Here is a 19,461-nt window from a genome sequence, read left to right on the forward strand (position 1 = left end):
ATGGAAGTCGCGGAATCTGTGCTGAGAAAAAGAGCCTCAGAAGGCATCGTCATTCGCACCAAGACAGAGCTGCAGGATAAGTGGGGTGCATCCACGTGGTCGGACACGGCTCTTGAATGCATGTACAGGGGCTTATCCCGGAGCGAACCCGAAGCAGACTCAGCCTATGAAAAGTCAAGCTGTCAAAGAGGCTGGGGATCCTCCCATTCGTATCCTTTCCTGCCTGCTCCTCGTGACATATTCGGTGGAACCCGAAGTAGCGTACGAGGGGATCCCCAGGTTAAAGATGACTGGCTGCTGGCATCTCCAGTCAGGGATGTGGGTACGGCTCTAGCACGGAGCCGCGAACAAAAGCAACAGCACCCGGAATCTGAAGATGACAACGAAGCAGCTCAGCAGCTGAGGAGCCAGCTGCTGCAGCTGCGGGCTGAGGGCCACCGACGTGCTGCCCGTCTGCGGAGGGAGCGCCAGCTGCTGCAGCAGCAGCTAGCGGAGGCACGGCAGCAGCAACAGGTGCTATTGCTGCGTCAGCAACAGCGCAGCATCTGCACAAGTGTCGGCGCCAGCCAGGGCTCTTGTGACCCGTGGGGCCCTCCCACATTATCAGTGCCTCCTACAGCCCCAGCGGGTGTCCGCAGAGGTCCTCGGGGTAGCCCCTTGCCTCCCTTTTCTCCCCGGATGGTGCTGCTACACGTTTACGACCTTACGCCAGCCATATCAAATTACGTAAATCGAATTATGAGGCCCTTGGGTGCTGGAGCCTTCCATGCAGGGGTGGAAGTCTACGGACAGGAATACTCTTTTGGGCAGACGGCAGGTAAATGCACAGCTATACTTGTAGCTAGGAAACCAATTAGCCGGCGTGCTAGAGAATTAAACAACGGGATCGGCAATTAGCCAGAGAGACAGATAGTTAGGGCTCGAATCGCCAGATAACTCGGTGAGAACCCACGTTTCTGCGCAGCTAGCAACGAATTTGGCCAGGCAGTTACCAACCTACATAGCTATATAGCGAACAAGCTTATGAGCGGGAAACATTTAGTGTTGCAGCGACTGCTGGTTCTCTGAGGCACTACGGGAGCGAAAGGGCATCACTGGAGCCATGGACACTATGGACAGCTGCAGCAACGTTACGGGGAGCAGCTGCTGTGCTTGTTATCCTGCATACAGATGAAACGACTGGCGTAAGCGTCTGCCAGCCCATGCAACACCCGGCCCATGTCTATAGAGAGACCGTACCCATGGGGTAGGTAGGCTGGTGAGGGCAAAGTTTAGAGGGTTTCGGGTTCACGCAGTTCATTAGTAAGTTGGATGGTAGGCGGGTGAGCAAGATCAGACAGTTTAGGGTTTACGTTTCATGCCTATTGTCTAGAGTCCATGTGGAAGCTAGTTGCCTAGCCTGAGCCCTTTTCCAGCCATCAAATAAGACTCTCGTCCTGTTCAGGAGGCGGAGATCTTGCTAATAAGGGAAGGCCCATCTAGGTATTAGTACACAAGGCCTCGGGTCTACAGTTCCGGGTCTGGAAATTCTCTGCAGGCCGGCCGATTTGGACATGGAAGAGTTTCTCTCGCTTGTAGAAGTTCTGAAGGTCGAATGGCCCGGCAACTCATATGACGTTCTCAGCAGGTCGGTTACTCCCTCAGATTTTAGGGTCTAGGGTCTAGGATGCATTAGCACCACAGAATGATTTCGCGTCTTGGCAGAACATTGTTCTCACCACAGAGAGCAGCAGTGCTGCTTCTTAAAGCTGCCTGCTTGCCCTATCATTTAAGCTTGCGATGCGGATGCTGCTGCCTGTGCAGGAACTGCGTGAACTTTGCGGATCACTTGTGTGTTTTGCTGGGGGTTGGCCACGTGCCGCCATGGCTTTTTAGGCTACAGCGACAGGCCAATTCGATTAAGGGGGGAGCACGAGCTGCTGCTGCTGCTGCCGCCGCTGCTGCTCGTCAGCTGCAACGCCTGAACACTCAAGCGCGGATCTCGGCCACCGCCATGGCAGCAGCAGAAGCTGCAGCCACAGCAGCAGCGGTGGCAGCAGGGGCAGCTGTCTCCTTTGGAAGGTTTATCAAGCACGCTCACCAGGTTAGAGACAGAAAAGCGGGGCTGCTGCCAGCGGGCCCCAGGGTCCCCAAGGGGGCTCTCAAAAAGCCGGAGGGGGGGCCCTCACGCAAATATCTGGGGGCGCAACATGATCCTGTTGACACCAGAAGAGTAGCAGACGCCTCCCATGAGAAGAACTCTTCAACAGTAACCGAGCAGAAGACTCCTACGGGCAATAGCCAGGAAACTCCTTGGTCTAATTTCTTTAGTGGAGTCCCCTGTAGTCTTACGGGGTCCTCACGGCCAGAAAATAGATCAGCAGTGGCCACTCAATGCATGTGCTGCAAAGCGAGCCCCAAGTGGAGCCCGCTAAAATGCCGGCCTCCCGCCAGTTGGGTGGGATCTTCACGGGGTACAGCTAAGACACCTTGAGGCTCCCTTCGTCAAAGGCCCCTAGGGACCCTCGAGGCCCCCCTCCTAAAGGGCCTCAAGAAGCCCCCTTGGGGAACCGGGGATGTCTGGGGTTCCCCTGCAGCATCATTGCTTGGGGAGGAGGCAAGCGTTACCACGACAGCATTTGTGTTCAATGTACCTCTTCGGGTGTGTCGCGACTGCTGCTGTCTCGCTGCTGAGGCATGACGCTGCTGAGAGTGATGCTGTGACATTGTGCACAGGAGGTTCGGCTCTCCGAGGAAATGGGCCGCTTGCTAGTAGAGGTAAGACCAGATGCTTTGGTTTTGAAACAGCTGTCGCAGACATTTGTTGACGGCTGCTTGCTCAAAGTTTAATCCTTGGGGTGTGTGTACACTGCAGGGCATGAGCTTCCTAAGTGAACGCTTCTCAGAGGGAGTTTCTTGCATCCCTTCAGAATGGAATGAAGAGGAAATTACAGCTTTAGAGCCTTTGCACTTGTTCGACAGGGCGCCAACGCCGCCTGAGGGGCTTATAGCGGAATCACGCGGTGCAACTTCAGAAGGTTCCGCGGAGAAGCTCTCAGAAAGCCCCGTAGAGAAGCCCTTGGAGAAACAGGGGGTGGAACGTCTAGAGGAGCTCAGAGCAAACACCTTAGTGGACCCCGGAGAGGGAACTCCGAGAGCGCTGCGAGGCGCTACTGAAGAATCTCTCCAAGGCGCCGCAATTCTCAAGAGCTGGCCACAAGGATCACTTTCATCTCCTAGTCAGGATAAAGAGCAGCAACGTAAATCACCGTCTGACTGGCCCTATACTGCTGACGCCATTTTGCCTTAAAGAGAGAATCGAAGGGTCATTCATGCTGAGGAAGGCTCCTGGGAAATTTCAGGGACACTTGAACTGCTTTCATTTTGATAAATAATATAAGGTCGCTGGGATCCGCCGAAAGGTTAATAGGACCCGTAGGTCCTGCCCCACCGCGCACAAGGGCTGTCTGTGCGCTGTGTAAAGGGGGCTTACTTGCCGTTTTCTTTCTTTTTTTCCACTTTTTTTCCATGTGATTGACAGATAAATTGCACACTTACATTACATTACTTCTGGCCATATACTTAGGTTTTTCGTAGGCAAATCCCGGTGGGATCAGAAGGCGCTGTAAACCTCCAAGTTTTCCTGCGCAGCTCCCACCAGGAGTACTTTTTGTGACTATTGAATCTGGGTAGATAAATTCGGGCTGCTACTGTAGTAGCATAAGGCCTAGGGCGAAAGGTGTTGGACTGGCAGGCGCCTACATACATGTATCAAGTGGTGGTGCGGGAATTTGGACTAGGGCTACCCAGAGCGCGCCTGTCCCCGAGAATCTGGCCAAGGATGTCACGTTATGATGACACGAGTTCTTGCACCAGAGATACGCTTTGCGGAGGTGCCCTGCTATTGGCTTCTACAAATCTTTGCAGTGTTTCTATGCTGAGGTGACCCTCTGACTACCCCTGCCAGCAAGCGTGTCTGAAACTCGTACTCTATGATTTCTGAATTCAGGTTCACAGTGTAGATCTTATTGTTAGCTGCTGATTGCGTAGATACTACACTCGGGTGACCCTCTGACTACCCTGCCAGCAAGCGCGTCTGGAACTCATAATCTAGCATTTCTGAATTCGCCTTTACAGTGTAGAACTTAATATTAGCTGCTGAATCTGTAGATCCTAAATCGTTTCCAAATGAAACGACCATTGTAGTCCTCTCGCGCTTTGTGAACCCCAGGCGTCCAGTACGGGTTCAGAGCCGAGGTCCTTGGACGTGAGATTTTCTACGGCTTGTATGATCTATTGAGGCATTACAACTGGAGAGCTTCTTAGCTTTTCTCCTGAACTCCAAAATGGGTGAGATGGCCATGATAGGATTGTATAGAATTCTAATTTCAGGCCTTACGGCCAAGGAGGCTGCTGGCCAGCCCCCAAAAGTGCTCGAGTCTCTACTGGCCATGCGATGAAATTTCACGAGAATACCCAAATGCTTATTTTTTTCTGGGAGTAACACATGAAAAGGATTAGCTCCTAAGGTTTAGTTCAAGAGTTAGGCCACATGGTCCCACCTGGAACGACTTAAGGTCCAGCCTGGAGGTCGGGCAGGCTGTTCTTTTGTTTTCACTTAAGCGCTTAGGATTTAGCGCTGAGGATTTTATCAAAAGTCATTTATTGCTCGTTTTCTGCCGATAACGCTTTCAGCCTAGCCCACTTTGGTGTATTCACTTACCTTTGCGGTTAAGATTGACGGGTTCACCTTTCGGGACTTGCGGCGCAGTGCTCTAAGAGTTTGGAGTCCTATAGTCACAGGAAACAAACATGTAGAGAAAAGCCGTGAGCACATAAGGCCTGTGGGGCCTATTGCTTGCGCTGTATGTTGAGGTCCAGGGTGCGCAGTCCAGATTTGAAGAATGCTTTCCCCTTTTTGCCCCTGAGACTAGGAGCCTGAGACCTTAGCGTTTCTTTTTTATCGGTATCTGCAGCAGTTGGATCCTTTGGGGACTTTCGAGCCGTCTGTTCCCATGGCTCCGGGTGCCTTTAAGCAGGAAAAAAAAAGTAGCTCGCATGCCAAGGCAAAAAAAATTGCAGATATATCGACTCCGTACTGCCCACAGAACCCAACGTCCTCGGCACAATCGAAAAGACCTCCATACTGAGGCATACAGGAGACGGAACATTAAAATCACCTGGCTACTGCTGCGGCAGCAGCAGGAGCGACGACAGCAGCAGCAAAAGCTTGCGAGAAGTAGACAGCGCAGCAAGGAGACGGTGGAGACTGACGAGGACAGCACACACGCCGTGCGCTTTTTTCTGCCTCTATTTTCATTCTCCATGCGACATAAAGATATGGTAGGTTAGGTACAGTGAAGTCTCGCGAAAAGCTTTGCTGTGTTGACTAGTCTGCAAAGCATTTAGTCAGTGCAGCAGAAAACAAATCGGTCACATTGCGTGCATTGAGAATGCTACTCATTCAGCAAGCCCTTGAATGCGTCTAGATATAAGGCTTGGCTAATCGGCAGGCCATGCATTGTTGACGCTAAATAGAAAGAACTTAAAACAAGGGTTTAAGAGTCCGGGTATAGGCCACAGATTTTCCTTCGTGTGCGTTACAGAACGCTAACATCAGAAGGCATTCTTGGACTTCCAAGCAAAACTCCCCTCAAAACCGGAAAGGGCCACTTAAAACGCTGGCGGACATGCGTAGGCGATGTAGGCTTAGGCACTCAGGAATAGAGTTTGTGGTTTAGGCTTCCAAGCCTATGGAAACACATTTCTCAGTGCTAACAAGGCAGAATTCACGGTTTATTACTCAACGTCTAGTAATTTTGGCTCATGACATAGGGTTTGGCGTGGTTTCAGGGAGGGGAGCAAGAAGAAACAGGGACAAAGAGCCTGCAACCACGGCAAGTCAAACGTAACGTCTAGAGATCAAAGCTCAGGGGTCTACGTCTTTGGCGTAGGACTGACAAGAGAGGATATCGAAACTGTCTTCTGGCAAGAGGAACAAGCGATTAAGATTAATCTGCATTATTATTCTGGCTGACATTGCTGCTGCGGGTGCTGCTTCTGCGGTAGCTGTTGCCGTATCCTCAGGCGCCCTCGTCACAGATTTCCCATAGAAGCAACAAAAGCACAAAAAATGTCGCCACGCTTGAGGTACGAGGGCTTGAGGTACGAGGCCTTGAGGTAGGGGGCTGAAGCCATATAACCAAGTGTAGTGCTAATAATATGGAGTATGCACTAAGACGTGGACCTGAAGCTCTATGCTGTGAGCCCAACAACGAAAATCAAGTGTTTATTGTTGCAGCCCGAAAACGCTGCTGTGGGCCCTCTCTTCCGTCCTGTCAACTCTCACGAGCTGGTCCACCCACAAGATAACCAACAACCCCAGGAGCCGCAGGACACCCAGCAACACTGGGGGGTCGAGTGCCTCAAAGGAAATTCCAGCAGCAATTTGCCCAGTCTGGTATCCGAACGCACACAAAGCCTTTGTGAAAGGGTGTCAGCAGGGAAGCCTTCGCAACCCTCAATGAAGTGTTACAGAGGGGATAGAACTGGGTTGCCACTACTAAGAGATATCACGTGCGTGAATTCGCCATTTGTAGCGTCTCAAGGTCCCCTAGAATCAGCCAAAGCGAAGGAAGCTTCTCTAAAGCAAACAGTAGAGGCAGAGCGTGAGCTGCTTCGGCTTCCCGGGGGTTCGCTCCCTGCAGTTGGGTTTCCTGTGCAACAGAGATACGAGGTGAGGCCGCAGCACGAAAAGAAAAACAGCGAAACGCTGCAGGGGGCTCTCAAAGCGAGAGTTCTTATGCAGCAGGGCAACTCTGTCCCGCTGCAGCACGCAGCAGACTTATTTCAACAGGGCACTCAGCAACAGGAGAGGGAGCAGCACTGGTCGCAGAAGCAACAGCAGCACACGGAAGGAGCGCAGCTGGAACAACTGTCGCAGCATCAACATCAACAAGAGCTGCAACAACACCAACACCAACAAGAGTTGCAGCACCTGTCTTTTCTCAGAGAAATCCAACAACAGCAACAAAGGCAGCAGCTGCAGCAGCTGGAGCAGTTGCAGGAGCTGGAGCAGCAGATTCAGCAACACCAGGAGCATGAGCAGAAGCAGCTGCAGCATCAACAGCAGCTGCAGCAGAGCCACTTGCAACAGAGTAAAAGCATGCAGCAGCACGAACTGCAACAACATCAGCAACTTCAGAAGCAGCTCGACATGCTGCAGCTAGAGAAGCAGCTGCTACGGAAGAAAGAGCTGCTGCTCCTGCATCTCCAAGAGCATCAACAACAACGTCTCCAGGTGGTCTCTCTCGCAAGCTCCTCCTTGAACGGCACCTCGGGGACCCTTATGGGGCTCCCAGAGCCCTCACAGGATCTCGTGTGTAGTTACGGTGGATGCAGAGCCATAGAAAGGTCTATTTTGAGAAGGCTCAGTGGTCCCAAGCAACTTCTAAAAGAGGGCTCTGTGGTTACGGGGAAGCCTTCAGGCGCTGTTAAGGCTACTCACGGAAAACACAACAGAAAGAGTTCCGCCCGGCTGACACAAACGAAGGGGGTTCTTTCAAAAGAGCTTTCTTCTTCCAGCTCTCGTAGAGTTTTCAGGGCCCCCAACAGCAAGCAGAGAAGGTCCCAGGAGCCGAAGACATGCGACGGCAACAGCGATTGCCCTTTTCCTACGTTTGATTCATGTGTAGTGGGGAACACTTCAAAGGTGATTTCGAAATATATGCAGGGCGGGACCCAAAGAAGAATTAAAAGGAGCAGCAGAAGGTCTTCCATCTTGAATCGGGTAATGGAAGGGTCTATACTAAGGGAGTGCTGCAGCCCAGAGGACCTAATGGGAGACGGCGCTAGAGGAGCTTCTCGGAGGAGAGTCCCTCTTAGAGAGGCTCCCTTAAAGAGCAGCCGACGAAGTTTCAAACCCAGAAGGCCCCCATATCAGCATGCCAACAGCCTACGTGTAGCTTTGAGACCAGATTGGAATAACCGAAGCCGGAAGGGCTCTCATCACCAAATTTGCACTAGTGCCACTGAGGGTTCTTGCACCTTCGAGGGCTCGCTTTCTTCTCTTTCACTCACGGTGGATCTCCGTCTGGGGCTACGAAAACTTAGTAACCAAGGGCGAAGCCTAATATACACAGCTTGGCAGCGCATCAACCTGGGGCCTCCAATGGGGACCAGCTTTAGGGAGACGGGATGGGCTGTCAAGCAAAACAGTAAGGAGGCGTGTACGGGGGCTTGTGTGGGCAATCATGAGGGCCATTTGCATCCTCTGGTGGTTTTGGACGCTACAGACGGCGTATCAGATGGTCTCAGTAGCCATGCAGAGAAGCGACTGGGCGTCAAGTGTGGTCTAGTCGCATCCTCCGCATGCAGGAATGGTACAGGAGGTGAAGCAAAACACTCCAGGACAAGTTGTGCCGCCATAAACGGGGCCTCTTTAGCGAACACCACGGAGGATCCCTGCAAAAAACGTCCCATAAGTGAAGAAATGGCGATCCATGTACCTTTTCTGGGGGCCATCAAGGTCGAAAAACCACAGTTGTTGAAGCGTACCCAGCAGAAACTTCAACCGATCTGTGGAGCTCCCTTTACCCCAGATCATCAAATAAAACCAGCCGTTGAGAAGACAAAAAAGCAGCAGCAGCAGGTGACTGCTGAAGAAACTAATACGTTTGCAGACGTACGGGTGGGCCCTCTTGAGAGAGGTGAGAAAGGGGATATGCCACCCAGCAGAGCTGATGAAGAGGAGCTTGCTTCGTTTGCTCAAGTAGATGAGGCTGCTGTTAAGCGCGAATCCCCACTTCAGAGGCTTTCTGAGGCTTCCAGCCTTGAGAGCTTCGGAAGCATCTATGGGCCGCCTGCCTTTCCCTGTCTTTTCTGACGTATGCCTACTAAATCAAAAGATGGAACTTTATACCAACACGCTAGTTGCTACCTAGCCAGTCAGCTACCGGTAGCTTGCCCGTTGTTGGTAAGCATGTTTAACTAAATACCTATATGCGAGCTATCAAGCTAGCTACTTTGTTGCAGATTCAAGCAGCTACCGCTTTGCTATCTTAACTATCAAGAACATTTGCTTCAAGTACGAATACAGTCTCAAGGATAGAATACGGGCGCCGGGGATCGAACCCGGGATCTTTCGCGTGTGAGGCGAACGTCATAGCCACTAGACCACGCCCGCCCTGGAGATACCGCAGTCTTTGCATTTCTATCTAAGCAGAGGCAACCCACCAATTGCCCTCCCGCCTACCTCGCTAGTTATCTCCTTCGCTGGGTATCGAGGTGTATGCACCCACCTTGCGAACCGTTGAGAATGCCATGGACCTGACGGAATCTATGTACGTGCTTTTAGGCAGTTAGCGCTAGTTGCTGGAATCTAAAAAGTGGGCAGTAGGAAAAACCATACGGGCGCCGGGGATCGAACCCGGGATCTTTCGCGTGTGAGGCGAACGTCATAGCCACTAGACCACGCCCGCGCCACTGTCATTGAGCCCTCTTCCTGCGTATCTGGTTAGAGACCCTCCTCATCTTGCGTCAATTTGTCTATTGATCACGCTGAGTACGTGGCTTGGTAGCTAGACGCCTAGCCAGATAGTTTTTGCGAGTTGGGAAATAGTGCGCAAGCGGAACAGCTGAATCTGGAGGACTGACGTTAATGCATTAGGAAAAAACGATGGCCAGGAAAACTACTACGGGTGCCGGGGATCGAACCCGGGATCTTTCGCGTGTGAGGCGAACGTCATAGCCACTAGACCACACCCGCGATGCCAAGGCCACACCACTCATGTAGGTGCGCTAGCCAGACGTTCTGTAGATGTGTAGCTTGTTGTGTAGCTGGCTTGGTATCGGGTTCAATGGCTAGCTCGGATACAGATAAGAAGATAAACACTTGCAAAGTGATAGAAGCCGATGCGCACTGTGACGGTGACCGATGAGAAGGCGCATAAAGATCGCAGACTGCAACGACGATGCTTGTGCTAGGATCTAACAGGGGATCATCTATGAGTGGGACACGTACCGTAGCCACTAGAATTCTTAAGCAGAATCAGATCTACAGAAACGCTTGACCTTGTGAAGCGACCACGATAGAGCTTTTGCAAAATGGGATGAGCAGTAGTCACACAATGGCTCTACAGCATGTTATGTAGGCGTATTTCCAGGTGATCCCATTTCGTGCCCCCATTTCGATCCCATTTCGTATTTGCCAGATCCTCAAGTCTAGGAGCAATTTACTGCCGAGCGAGCTTACATGAGTCTCCTCCAGTCCCCTTCCAAGCCCCTTGGCCGCTTGTGCCAACGGGGAAATTCAACTTGTATGATACACATACACTTTAAGGCTCTCAAAGCACGTCTTGACAACGGTTCGTGATTAAACAATAAGGAAACTATGCAGAAGAAGCCGCTCTGCAACGCGTAAAAGCTTAAACAGAAGGAACGTCGCCGGTTAGATTGTCATACATCGTGCTCACTAGGCCAAAAAACGGAGGAACAAAACCAAATTTTGGAGATGTTACGAGCTCAATGGGCCAAAGCCGCCGTTCCTAGCTTGGAAGGCAAAATTCATGGCCGGCAGATCACTTTGTCGTCGAGACACCGCCTTTGCTGGCTTGTCCCCACTAACCACTTGCGTGAAAGTCACGTGCCCAAACTCTTGGCCAGGTAGGTCTGGCAGGCAGTAATAATGGGAAACAAACAAATACTGCTAGTGGGATGAATAATTAATGCTACGGAGGAAATGTACGAGAACAGCATTAGTCCCTTGTGCTTCATCCAACAAGCAAGGGGCGCCGGACCTGTTCTGCTATGTTTACGTTTTGTGATCTGATATAAAGGTTGCTGTCGTGAAATAGAACATTAAAATCTAAACTTCGTTATGCTGTTGCTGCTTTTGCTGCTGCCATTGGTGTAGATGGAAACAAACCAAGCACACACCGTGCCAGTAATCAGAGTTGCCTGCACAAGGGTATCCGTCCCTTTCTCTTGTACTTTCCCTTCCAAATTAACAGGAAAACGAGGATATTTAATATCTGGCATATTTTGCAACTGTGTGGAAAAGGCGGGTAAGGAGGCAGGTGGAGCCTCGATGGCTTTTAGTCGCTAGTCCAGTAATCATGGCTGTTGGACCATTGGTCTTTCCTGACTTTCTTAATCAAGTCCAGTTTAAAAAGCTGTGGTTTCTTTCATAAGCTATTAACACACAGGCTTTTTTGGCAAGGAAGCAGGCATGTACCACCAACAGAGAGAGTGCGGTAGCTGCGAGGTGACCCAGAGGCGGTAGCTGCCACCCCTTTTGCAGCTCGTCTGCTGCCTTGTCTCTCGTCAAGCTATATCCGCATTGTTGGAGTTGAAATGCACAGATGAATTTAGGGGACACCTCCCTCTGCCCGATGATTACCGCCGTTGCTTCGCAGATCGTCTTTATCTCACTGTCTGATCCCCACGTGTATTTTTCTGCTTCAGCGGCTTGTCTTCACCGGCCCTGCCGGTCCACTCTTTAAGCACGGCTTCGACCGCATTGTAGTTAATTTCCCGTCCTTTCTTTGCATGTGAACTATGGGGGACTCTCGTGCAGAATGCCTGTCTCGCGCGATACGGGCCTCTGGGCTCGCCTGGGCTGGCTGTGGTTCACTGTCTGAGAGCTTGCGGTCTTTCTTGGTCTGTCGTTGTTGCATCACATGGCTGAACACAGTAGAAGCTCTCCTGCCTTTGTCGCTTACATGCCTAAGCTGGGCTGGTGCCTTGGAGCAGCAGATCGACATGGGGGAGGTCCCAGTGGTGGTGACATTCCCGTGCGTAGCTATACTACTGCGGCAGCCGCAGGAAACCAGGAGTAGTCTTGTCTCTTTGATTTCTCGTGCCGCCCAGACCTCCCTCTTTCTTGATTTTTCGAGGGTCTCCGGCCCAGCTCCTCTCCAGAGCGCCGCTGAGAAAATTGGGAAAGACATATTTACGGGGATGCACCACGCCGCTGAGTTGTCGCTCGACCTCGAAGCATGGGACTCTCCTCTGGGCAGCTTTGTGATGGAGTTGTGCAGACTCATATCCAGGAGCACCCATACGCTAGACACCTTGCAGCTCAGGGGGGCCACCCTGCACCGCCGCATGCGCGTTCTGCTGGTATCAGGGTGCAGCATAGACTCTTTACCCAGAAGACCCTTGTCACCGAGCATTGAAGCCAACTGCGCTAGCAGCAACGCACGCAGCCGCAGCAGCAATGATTACAGCAGTGGCATCAGCAGTAACAGCGAACCGCCGCAAAACTGGGGTGTAACATCTAAAAGGATTGAAGAAGAACAGGACAACGGTGAGCCTAGCCCACTGCACCCACAGCTCAGAAGGCCCCTGCCCTCTCCTCCCGCCTCTGGTGCTTTCTCTGTCCCCGTTTCCCCTCCCCTCTCTCCTCCCCATGCGTCAGCAGTAGCAGCAGAAACTGCAGCAGCAACGGCAGCTCCACGATCTGATGACTGTCCTATCTCTCTGGGCTCCGCTTCTTGGGAGACGTTCAAGGGCAGCGTCAGTTGCCTCACGGATTGGGGGTCGTCTCCAGGAGACTCCCCTCGTCTTTCTCCGCAGGGCTTGCGTAAGCGCAACCTGTTTTACTTGCCTATCCTCAAGCGGCTAACGGTAGAAGGCTTCCAGCTTTTGGAGTTTTTCGAGGCCCCCAAACTCCAAGAGAATGCGATTACCCTCACTTCAGAGGCTCACAGGCACGAGTCTATCTTTAGAATGCAGGAAGCAGGGCTATCTTCCCAGAGGGGTCTTCGCGGGCCCCTCCAAGTCCCTGCCCATCGCTACTGGGGTTCAGAAGTCTCTTTCACGCACCCCTGCCTTGCAGTTAGATTCATATCCCTCAATGGCGTTCACCTTCGCGCCATGGACATCGTAGGTTTCATGGAGCCCCCCGCCAAGAGTGGCGTAATAAAGTGGATCAGAAGGGCCCTCGAATCCAGCAACAAAAATGCATCCGCAAATAAGCAACGGTTGCAACAGCAACAGAAGGAGCCACCAGACCAGCAACCTGCGGAGCAGGCAGAGGGCTGGCCAGTTGCAGAAGATAACACGAAAAGGACAGAAGATTGCCCTCTTGTGGAAGCTTATGAAATGGGTGCCCCTGGAGGTGCCCGTGAGAGCTTCCCTAGTGGCCCTGGAATGGCTTGTGGTGCGACTGAGCACTCTGAGATGTACTGCAGAGAATGCATCTTGTTGCGGCAGGGGGAAACGGGGACCAGTGCTTGGATTGGCTGTTGCCGTCTTCCAGAGCTGGAGGAGCTGCGCCTAGACGACATAACATTTCTTGCATTCATTTCCGCCCCCTGTCTTCGACAGCTGGAGGTCAATGTGTGCAACAGCGGGGAGTGGTTGCTGCTGTTGGAATTTCTCAGACTATACGGATGCCACCTAACTCAGCTTAGCGTTTGGGCAGAAGACGTCCCCACCAACTGGCTCGACACTGTCCCCTCAGACCGCTACGGGGGTCGGCCTGAGGGTTTGGCGGGCTCCAAAACCTCCGCTGAGACGGCTCTCCTGGTATCATTTTTGCACAGACACGCCCTCACGTGGGGTGGGGCGGCGGCTACGCCACAGGAAAACCTCAGGCAGGCTCCAGCAGGGGCCATTCGGCGTGTCTCGTCAGCTTCCATGCTGCGGGCTGTGGGGCTGCACCACCTCCGGAGCCTCAGCTGCCCCAGCTGCCTCTTGGCTGAGCTCAGCGCAGCTTCCAGCGTCCTCCCCGCCCTCAAGAACCTCGACACCTGGGGAGACAGTCGGAGGCTCGCAACGTTTCTCCAGCAGAAGAGACAGTTGGAGACTGTACGCGTTCGCGGACTAACCGGTTCCAAAAATGTCAGTACCTGGACTGAAAGCAGTAGCAGCGTCAACACGAGCAACGAAACTGCCCCGCACAAAGGCATACTCTTGAAAAGCGATAGACTGAGAGGACTGAGATCTTCAGCCTCGGCAGCGTTTCTTCAAGAGGCTGATGCCCTCACGGAGTTCTCGGGGCCGGGATGTATTTTAAATGCGTGGCAGCTTTGCCCGAAACTGAAGAGACTTGAGGTGAGCTCACTTTGCGGTGTATAGATCTGTTAAGTATTTTTTCCGGGTTCTTGCCATAACCTCTTCTTGTAAGCGGCGTACTGCCCCGCTTACAATACTTCCGTGGTGTGTAGCATAGCAACGCGCAGTGTGAGCATCTCTGCAAGTGTTTGACCGTTCCTTTTGCCGTCTTTGCATGCGGTGTTCTGCATTTGTGTCAATCCCTGTCTTCTCGATTGTTGTTTGACGCAATGCCTTTCTGTCGGATTGCATTTGCCCGTTTTCCCCACTTCTTTGTTTACTCAAGCCTTTGTGGTTCTCTCTGTCTCTACCTTGCCTTAATTTTTAACCCTCTCTCATCTTTTTCCAGCAACTGCGCCTGTCTAACTAAGGCTGACGAATGCCACAACTGCTTTCCCTTCCCACGCACTGTCATTTACTGGTTGCAGTTGATAGAAAACGCAGAACTTGCTGATCAATATCTGTTGAGCGGCTGCACACCTCATCTGGAGACTCTATTGTACGGGGGCCGTTTGGTGGTGCCGCCGCCGGAACTCGCGCAGGCTTGCCAGGGCCTCCGTCAACTCCGCGTCCTGCACGCGTTGGTTTTGGACTTAGCAAATTTTCCAGACCCGTCTGATCCAGAAACATCTCAACGCCCAGCACCTGGGGGGGTGGAGGGAGTCATCTGGGGCCCTGGGCCTCTGCCTGACCTTTGGGCCTCACCGGTTAGCTCCCGTGTAACGCCCTTAAAAACGGAACAGAGGGACCCATATGAGCCTGAGAAACAGGCAACTTCCGGGCCTCCTGTGAGGTTCTTGGAAGGCTTGGAACAGCTGTATGTTCACCGGCTGATGGCAGCTCCGCGTACATTTCACCACTACCTAAAGGCAGCACGCCGGCTGCGACTCGTGGCGTTCCAGCGGTGTGTCGGTGTGAGCCTAAGTTCGGTTGTTTGCACATTGCAAAACTTTGGCTTTACCCGGATGCAGCAAGACACTTTACCCAACCCCGAGTGCAGGGCCTTCGCCGCCAGCTTCAACGGCGGAAAGGTCCGCGACCGGTTCGTGGTGATGAAAAGGGAAGCATGCGGCAGCTAGATTTCTGACGTTCGATGAACAAACACACGTCAAGGAGGAGTAGAGAGGCTACATATATAAGTGCAATGAAGTGCCAGCGATGCAACCGCAGAACGCAGCTGCTTCTATGGCAGCCTCGCACGAGATTGCAGGCTGCTGCTAGAACTTCTTGGTTCATATGCACTGCAACGCAGCTGTGAAAAGAGGCCTATCTGGAGAGCTTCTTCAAAAACCAAATATGCCGTCAAAAGAACCAAACGGACACGTTTTCGTACTTTTGTTATTTAATCAACTCAAGGCCTGCAGGCCAAAATGATGGTGATAGCCTTCACAGAAAACCCTCTGTCTGCAGGCCTGCACTTCATGAACCCCTGCCCAAGTTATGCTGCTTGAGGGCTTTTTTGGCCTTGGGCCTATATATCGATTTGGCTGCTGGGAAAGGAACCGCGAGGTTACTAGCTCGGTTGTAGTTTCCGTGGACTTCATCTAGCTAGGCAAGACGATGTGGAATGAGCAGCTAGTTCAAGCCTGGTACGGGCATTTCTTGGTCAGTTAGAAGCCAAGGATCCGGTGGTTCTCTGAGGCAACACGAGATAGCGGAAGCCGCAAATCCAGCTTGCATGTGTTGGGCAACAATGTATGTACACTTGTGCGCAGGAACAGAGCACTTGCATGCAGCTACGCGTGAATTCTGAAAACTATTAAGTGAGAGTGAGAGGAACCAAAACATTGCACTCGTTCTGGCAGTAAACTGCAGGTTCTTGAATGCCACAGATGCATATTAGATGTAATTGGAGATATACACACAGAGAACGGAGAAAACACTAGGAAAGAGAGGGACTGCACGCAGGTAATGTAGGCATGGTTGCACAGTGGACTCCTCTAGCCACGCACATCTCCGCCGTGCACATACTCTGAACGTAAAAACGTAAACTCAGGGTTACAGTGAAACTATTGCTTCATCAGGGAAACGGAAGAGGATCTCGAGCGCACCTTTGCTGCCCGAGGACATCTCTACGCAGCACTACATCTGCGGCATAAGGCAGGGTATCGAGGCAAAGAGAGGCCAAGTGGCCCTCTCTGAATAAATTCAAGAAAAACACAAAACCGCGAGAGAGGTCCACAGGCGGTAGACTGAAGCGCTCTTGCCGCCGGCCTAATGTCTGGCAAATGTGGCGGGACACCTGCAAAACGCAAACCGCAAAGCTTATACTTAACCAATAAACCATAGCGCAAAACAATGCGCTAAAAAGCAAGGATTGGTCGTATTTCTGGGAAAGAGAGGGCTTCAAAGCACACAGACGGAGACGGAAAGGAAGGACAGGAAAAGCAGGCAATGGCCTTTTAGTTACCTCGTAAATGTCGTTTGTGGGCCCGTTTAGCCCTAGCACTTGCACGTAGCCAAACTGCCGGTTCTTGTTAAGCTGGAAGAGGAGATAATCTGCAGCCAATTCTTCCCCTATAAGGTGTTCTGGCAAAATGCCCAAAACTCCCAATATCAAACTTCTGCCCGGGTCGCAATTCCTGCACATATCGAAATGGGGCTCTACTGTAGGGGGATAACGATTCCAAATATAATCTGAGTGCTCTTTACTCCATACTGCTGCCAGCACTAAACATTAAGTGCATTGAAGACTGGGAGAGGCTATATGCTAATTCGCTTTACACAAATAAGCATTTTGGGAAGGACGTACAAAGGCAAGTACTGCAAGAGAAGACAAAGAATCGAAACATATGCGGTCGTCTGCGTGTGCTTGCATTCAGGTCCATACATCGGTGTACATACACACCCACTTGTGTGTTTAACACTGCACTGCACATTTACTGCACAGGTGCCATCGCATGCAAATAAAGGCAGACAGGCCACTCATTGAAAACAAAAGCATGCACGCACATTCAGACCGACTTAGGCAAAAGAATGCCTGGAGAATCGAAGCAGAAAACTTTTGGTTTATTCGTCAATTGAAACGCATTCACATCTCGCGTTACTCCAGGCAGCTTCCCCGTTTTCGCTGTTGTTTTATCTGAAAGAGGCACCAACGGGACAGACGCAAGGTGTAAATCGTGGGTCACTCAATTGCACGTGCGACAAAGATGACAGGGCTCTGCAGAGCTGCAAATCGCCACTATATATAGCCGATTAAGACACTATACCAAAAGCCGCAAATGAGACGCACGCAGCTGGTGCATGCATAGCATTCATGCGCATGTGTACGCTTGCGTTTACGCTTTTCTCTTCGTTTGTCGCTGTGTAGAGCAGTTTTCCAATTATGCGAAGGCCACTTTGCGCATGTGTTGCTTTGTATAATTTTAATCTGGAGTTTGCATCTATTCATTGAGCGCGGTCGTGAGCACGGAGCTGAATTTATGTGTAGTCTGTTTATGCGAATGCACTTTCCAAACGAGCATACGCCAAGGCTCAACGGGCTTCTAGTTGGAAGTTCGGGTCCAAGCTTTAGGTTTTAAGGGTAGAATGACTCACTGACACCCTGAACGAGTTGATTGCCGGGTTTCCCGTGAAAGCTCGCCTGCGGCCATAACAGGCATTCAGATGCCCGAAAGCTCAAACTGTTCGAGAAATTAACAGAACAGACACAGGGAATCCCCACACAATTTCTTGATAAAAATCTAGTCCCCTGTGAAACAGGGGACTAGGTTTTTCTAGATCTGTGCGGCGCACGCTAACCCCGTCAATCCCAACCATCACACCCACTCCACGGCTGGAACAATGATGCATGTACGGTAGCACGGATGCAGCACCCCCAATTAATACCTTTACAATCATTCGCCTTAGGGACGTTCAAGGCTGGTTCCTGTGATGAATTGCGTCAGGCCTGCCCTTTCGGGCTAATAGTTTAGGACTGCTTGGTGGGGAATAAACATACGAAGTCTACGTGTTAGCCCCTCAGGGTATAAGACTTAGGGTGTACAGTTTACGGAGAAGGCGAGCGCCTTGAGCGCATTAAGAATTGAAGACTTGCCGGTGTTGGGAAGCCCGGCCAAAAGCAGCCAGCGGCCGATGCTGCTAAATTTGGGCTCCGGGGTCCCCAGCACCCATTCAGTAACCTTGTGCAAGCCCTTGCGCTGTTTTGCAGAGACTAGGACGGACTGCATAAAGACAAACAGGAAGGAGGAGCAGTGAGACGGGAGGCAAAACTGAAGAGCAGGAGAAGAACGTGCAAATACATACATGGACGCAGGCAGATGTGAGGGTGTGGAAAAAAAACCGCGAAACGAAAAAAAGTAGCAAGGAGTCCCAAGCACTCAGGCAACGAAACAAGCGCGTGGACGCATTTGACGTTTTCGGCGGAAAACGCAAATATTCATCGACCCGTTCACAAAAACCAGTGGATCTTCTGAAGAGTCGTTCCGAACAAGAACAAGCGGCTCTTCTGAATAAGATAAAGGGTATTAAGCAGCCACTCATCCAAAACACTCAGTAGCAGAACTGAACACAACAACCCACTAAAGTAAGCTTGGTTGCTGTAGCCACTTTGACCTTAACACTGTCATCCCCACACTTCATGCCATGAACCCTACGCCCGAAGCGTGAATTCTAGATTTAAGAGACAGTGCATCACCTCCAGGCCGGCTGCCTGGAGTAGTTCTTGCGCCTTCTGCAATGAAAAACAAGAGCACATTCTAGGAAGAACAATTAAAACCAGCGTATAAATGGACTATAAAACTGTTATATTATACGGCAAAATTAACCCTTAGCACACAATTTCTGCTTCCTAAGAGAGAAGCGTATGCTATGAGCCTGGGGCCAGAGCAACGCCCTCCAAACCAGCGCTCATTGACGGGCGTTTCGACCCTGAACCCTGAACCCTAAATCATTTGAGGCCCACTTTTGCATCTGTAGAGGAGACAAGGTCGCACTTGTTCAGAACAATTAGCCGCTTCAGATGCTTGGGAGGCTTTATGGCTTCAAGACACCCGCTCGAAGTGAGAGGGGCTCTCGCATCTCTAACCTGCAATAGCAGTGGCGCCAGAACTAATACGAGCAGCATAGTCAGAAAGCTCTGCATACGCGCTTCCACTTCCTTCCTCTCCTGTTAACAGTTCTTCGCATTCAAGATACAGCCACCCATGCGGGTTTGATAACAAAGCAAACGAAGGCAGAAGGTGCAGAGTAGCGACAAGACAAATGAACAGCGACCAAGACCCACCTCTACGAGGCAATCCACCTCTGCTGCCTTCTTCTGAAGCTCCACCACACCACGAGACATGTGAGGAGGAAAGTAGCACGCCTTAGGGGCTGCACGTCCGAACGCCATTCGGGCTTGAAAGTCAGGAAATTGGCAGTTGACGCCATTCCGTGATCCCCGTTGTCCCTCGGGGGCCCCTATGGAGAATGCCTCGAGAT

The 19,461-nt window shown here is 51.6% G+C and overlaps 4 protein-coding genes across 4 annotated transcripts; 3 read left to right on the forward strand and 1 right to left on the reverse strand.

Moving 5' to 3' along the window:
- ENH_00035580 (hypothetical protein, conserved) lies at positions 1–3,289 on the forward strand (the record flags this gene model as incomplete). Its single annotated transcript, XM_013585019.1, has 6 exons — positions 1–817; positions 1,051–1,246; positions 1,538–1,627; positions 1,804–2,083; positions 2,716–2,757; positions 2,855–3,289. The coding sequence occupies 6 exons, from the start codon at positions 1–3 to the stop codon at positions 3,287–3,289; spliced, it is 1,860 nt and encodes a 619-aa protein (XP_013440473.1).
- Positions 3,290–5,304: 2,015 nt separating this feature from the next.
- On the forward strand, positions 5,305–8,863 carry ENH_00035590 (hypothetical protein, conserved; the record flags this gene model as incomplete). Its single annotated transcript, XM_013585020.1, has 3 exons — positions 5,305–5,322; positions 6,067–6,144; positions 6,281–8,863. The coding sequence occupies 3 exons, from the start codon at positions 5,305–5,307 to the stop codon at positions 8,861–8,863; spliced, it is 2,679 nt and encodes an 892-aa protein (XP_013440474.1).
- Positions 8,864–11,535: 2,672 nt separating this feature from the next.
- Positions 11,536–15,116, forward strand: ENH_00035600 (hypothetical protein, conserved; the record flags this gene model as incomplete). The annotated part of the gene is made up of 2 exons (XM_013585021.1): positions 11,536–14,037; positions 14,466–15,116. 2 exons carry the CDS (start codon positions 11,536–11,538, stop codon positions 15,114–15,116), a joined length of 3,153 nt encoding a protein of 1,050 aa, XP_013440475.1.
- Positions 15,117–15,612: 496 nt separating this feature from the next.
- On the reverse strand, positions 15,613–19,324 carry ENH_00035610 (GTPase domain-containing protein, putative; the record flags this gene model as incomplete). Its single annotated transcript, XM_013585022.1, has 9 exons — positions 15,613–15,673; positions 16,089–16,279; positions 16,448–16,619; positions 17,002–17,119; positions 17,578–17,623; positions 18,033–18,203; positions 18,677–18,712; positions 18,944–19,066; positions 19,265–19,324. The coding sequence occupies 9 exons, from the start codon at positions 19,322–19,324 to the stop codon at positions 15,613–15,615; spliced, it is 978 nt and encodes a 325-aa protein (XP_013440476.1).
- Positions 19,325–19,461: the final 137 nt, after the last annotated feature.

Source organism: Eimeria necatrix, genomic scaffold (genome assembly GCF_000499385.1).
Source record: "Eimeria necatrix Houghton genomic scaffold, Enh_scaff25, whole genome shotgun sequence".
Lineage (NCBI taxonomy): Eukaryota > Apicomplexa > Conoidasida > Eucoccidiorida > Eimeriidae > Eimeria > Eimeria necatrix.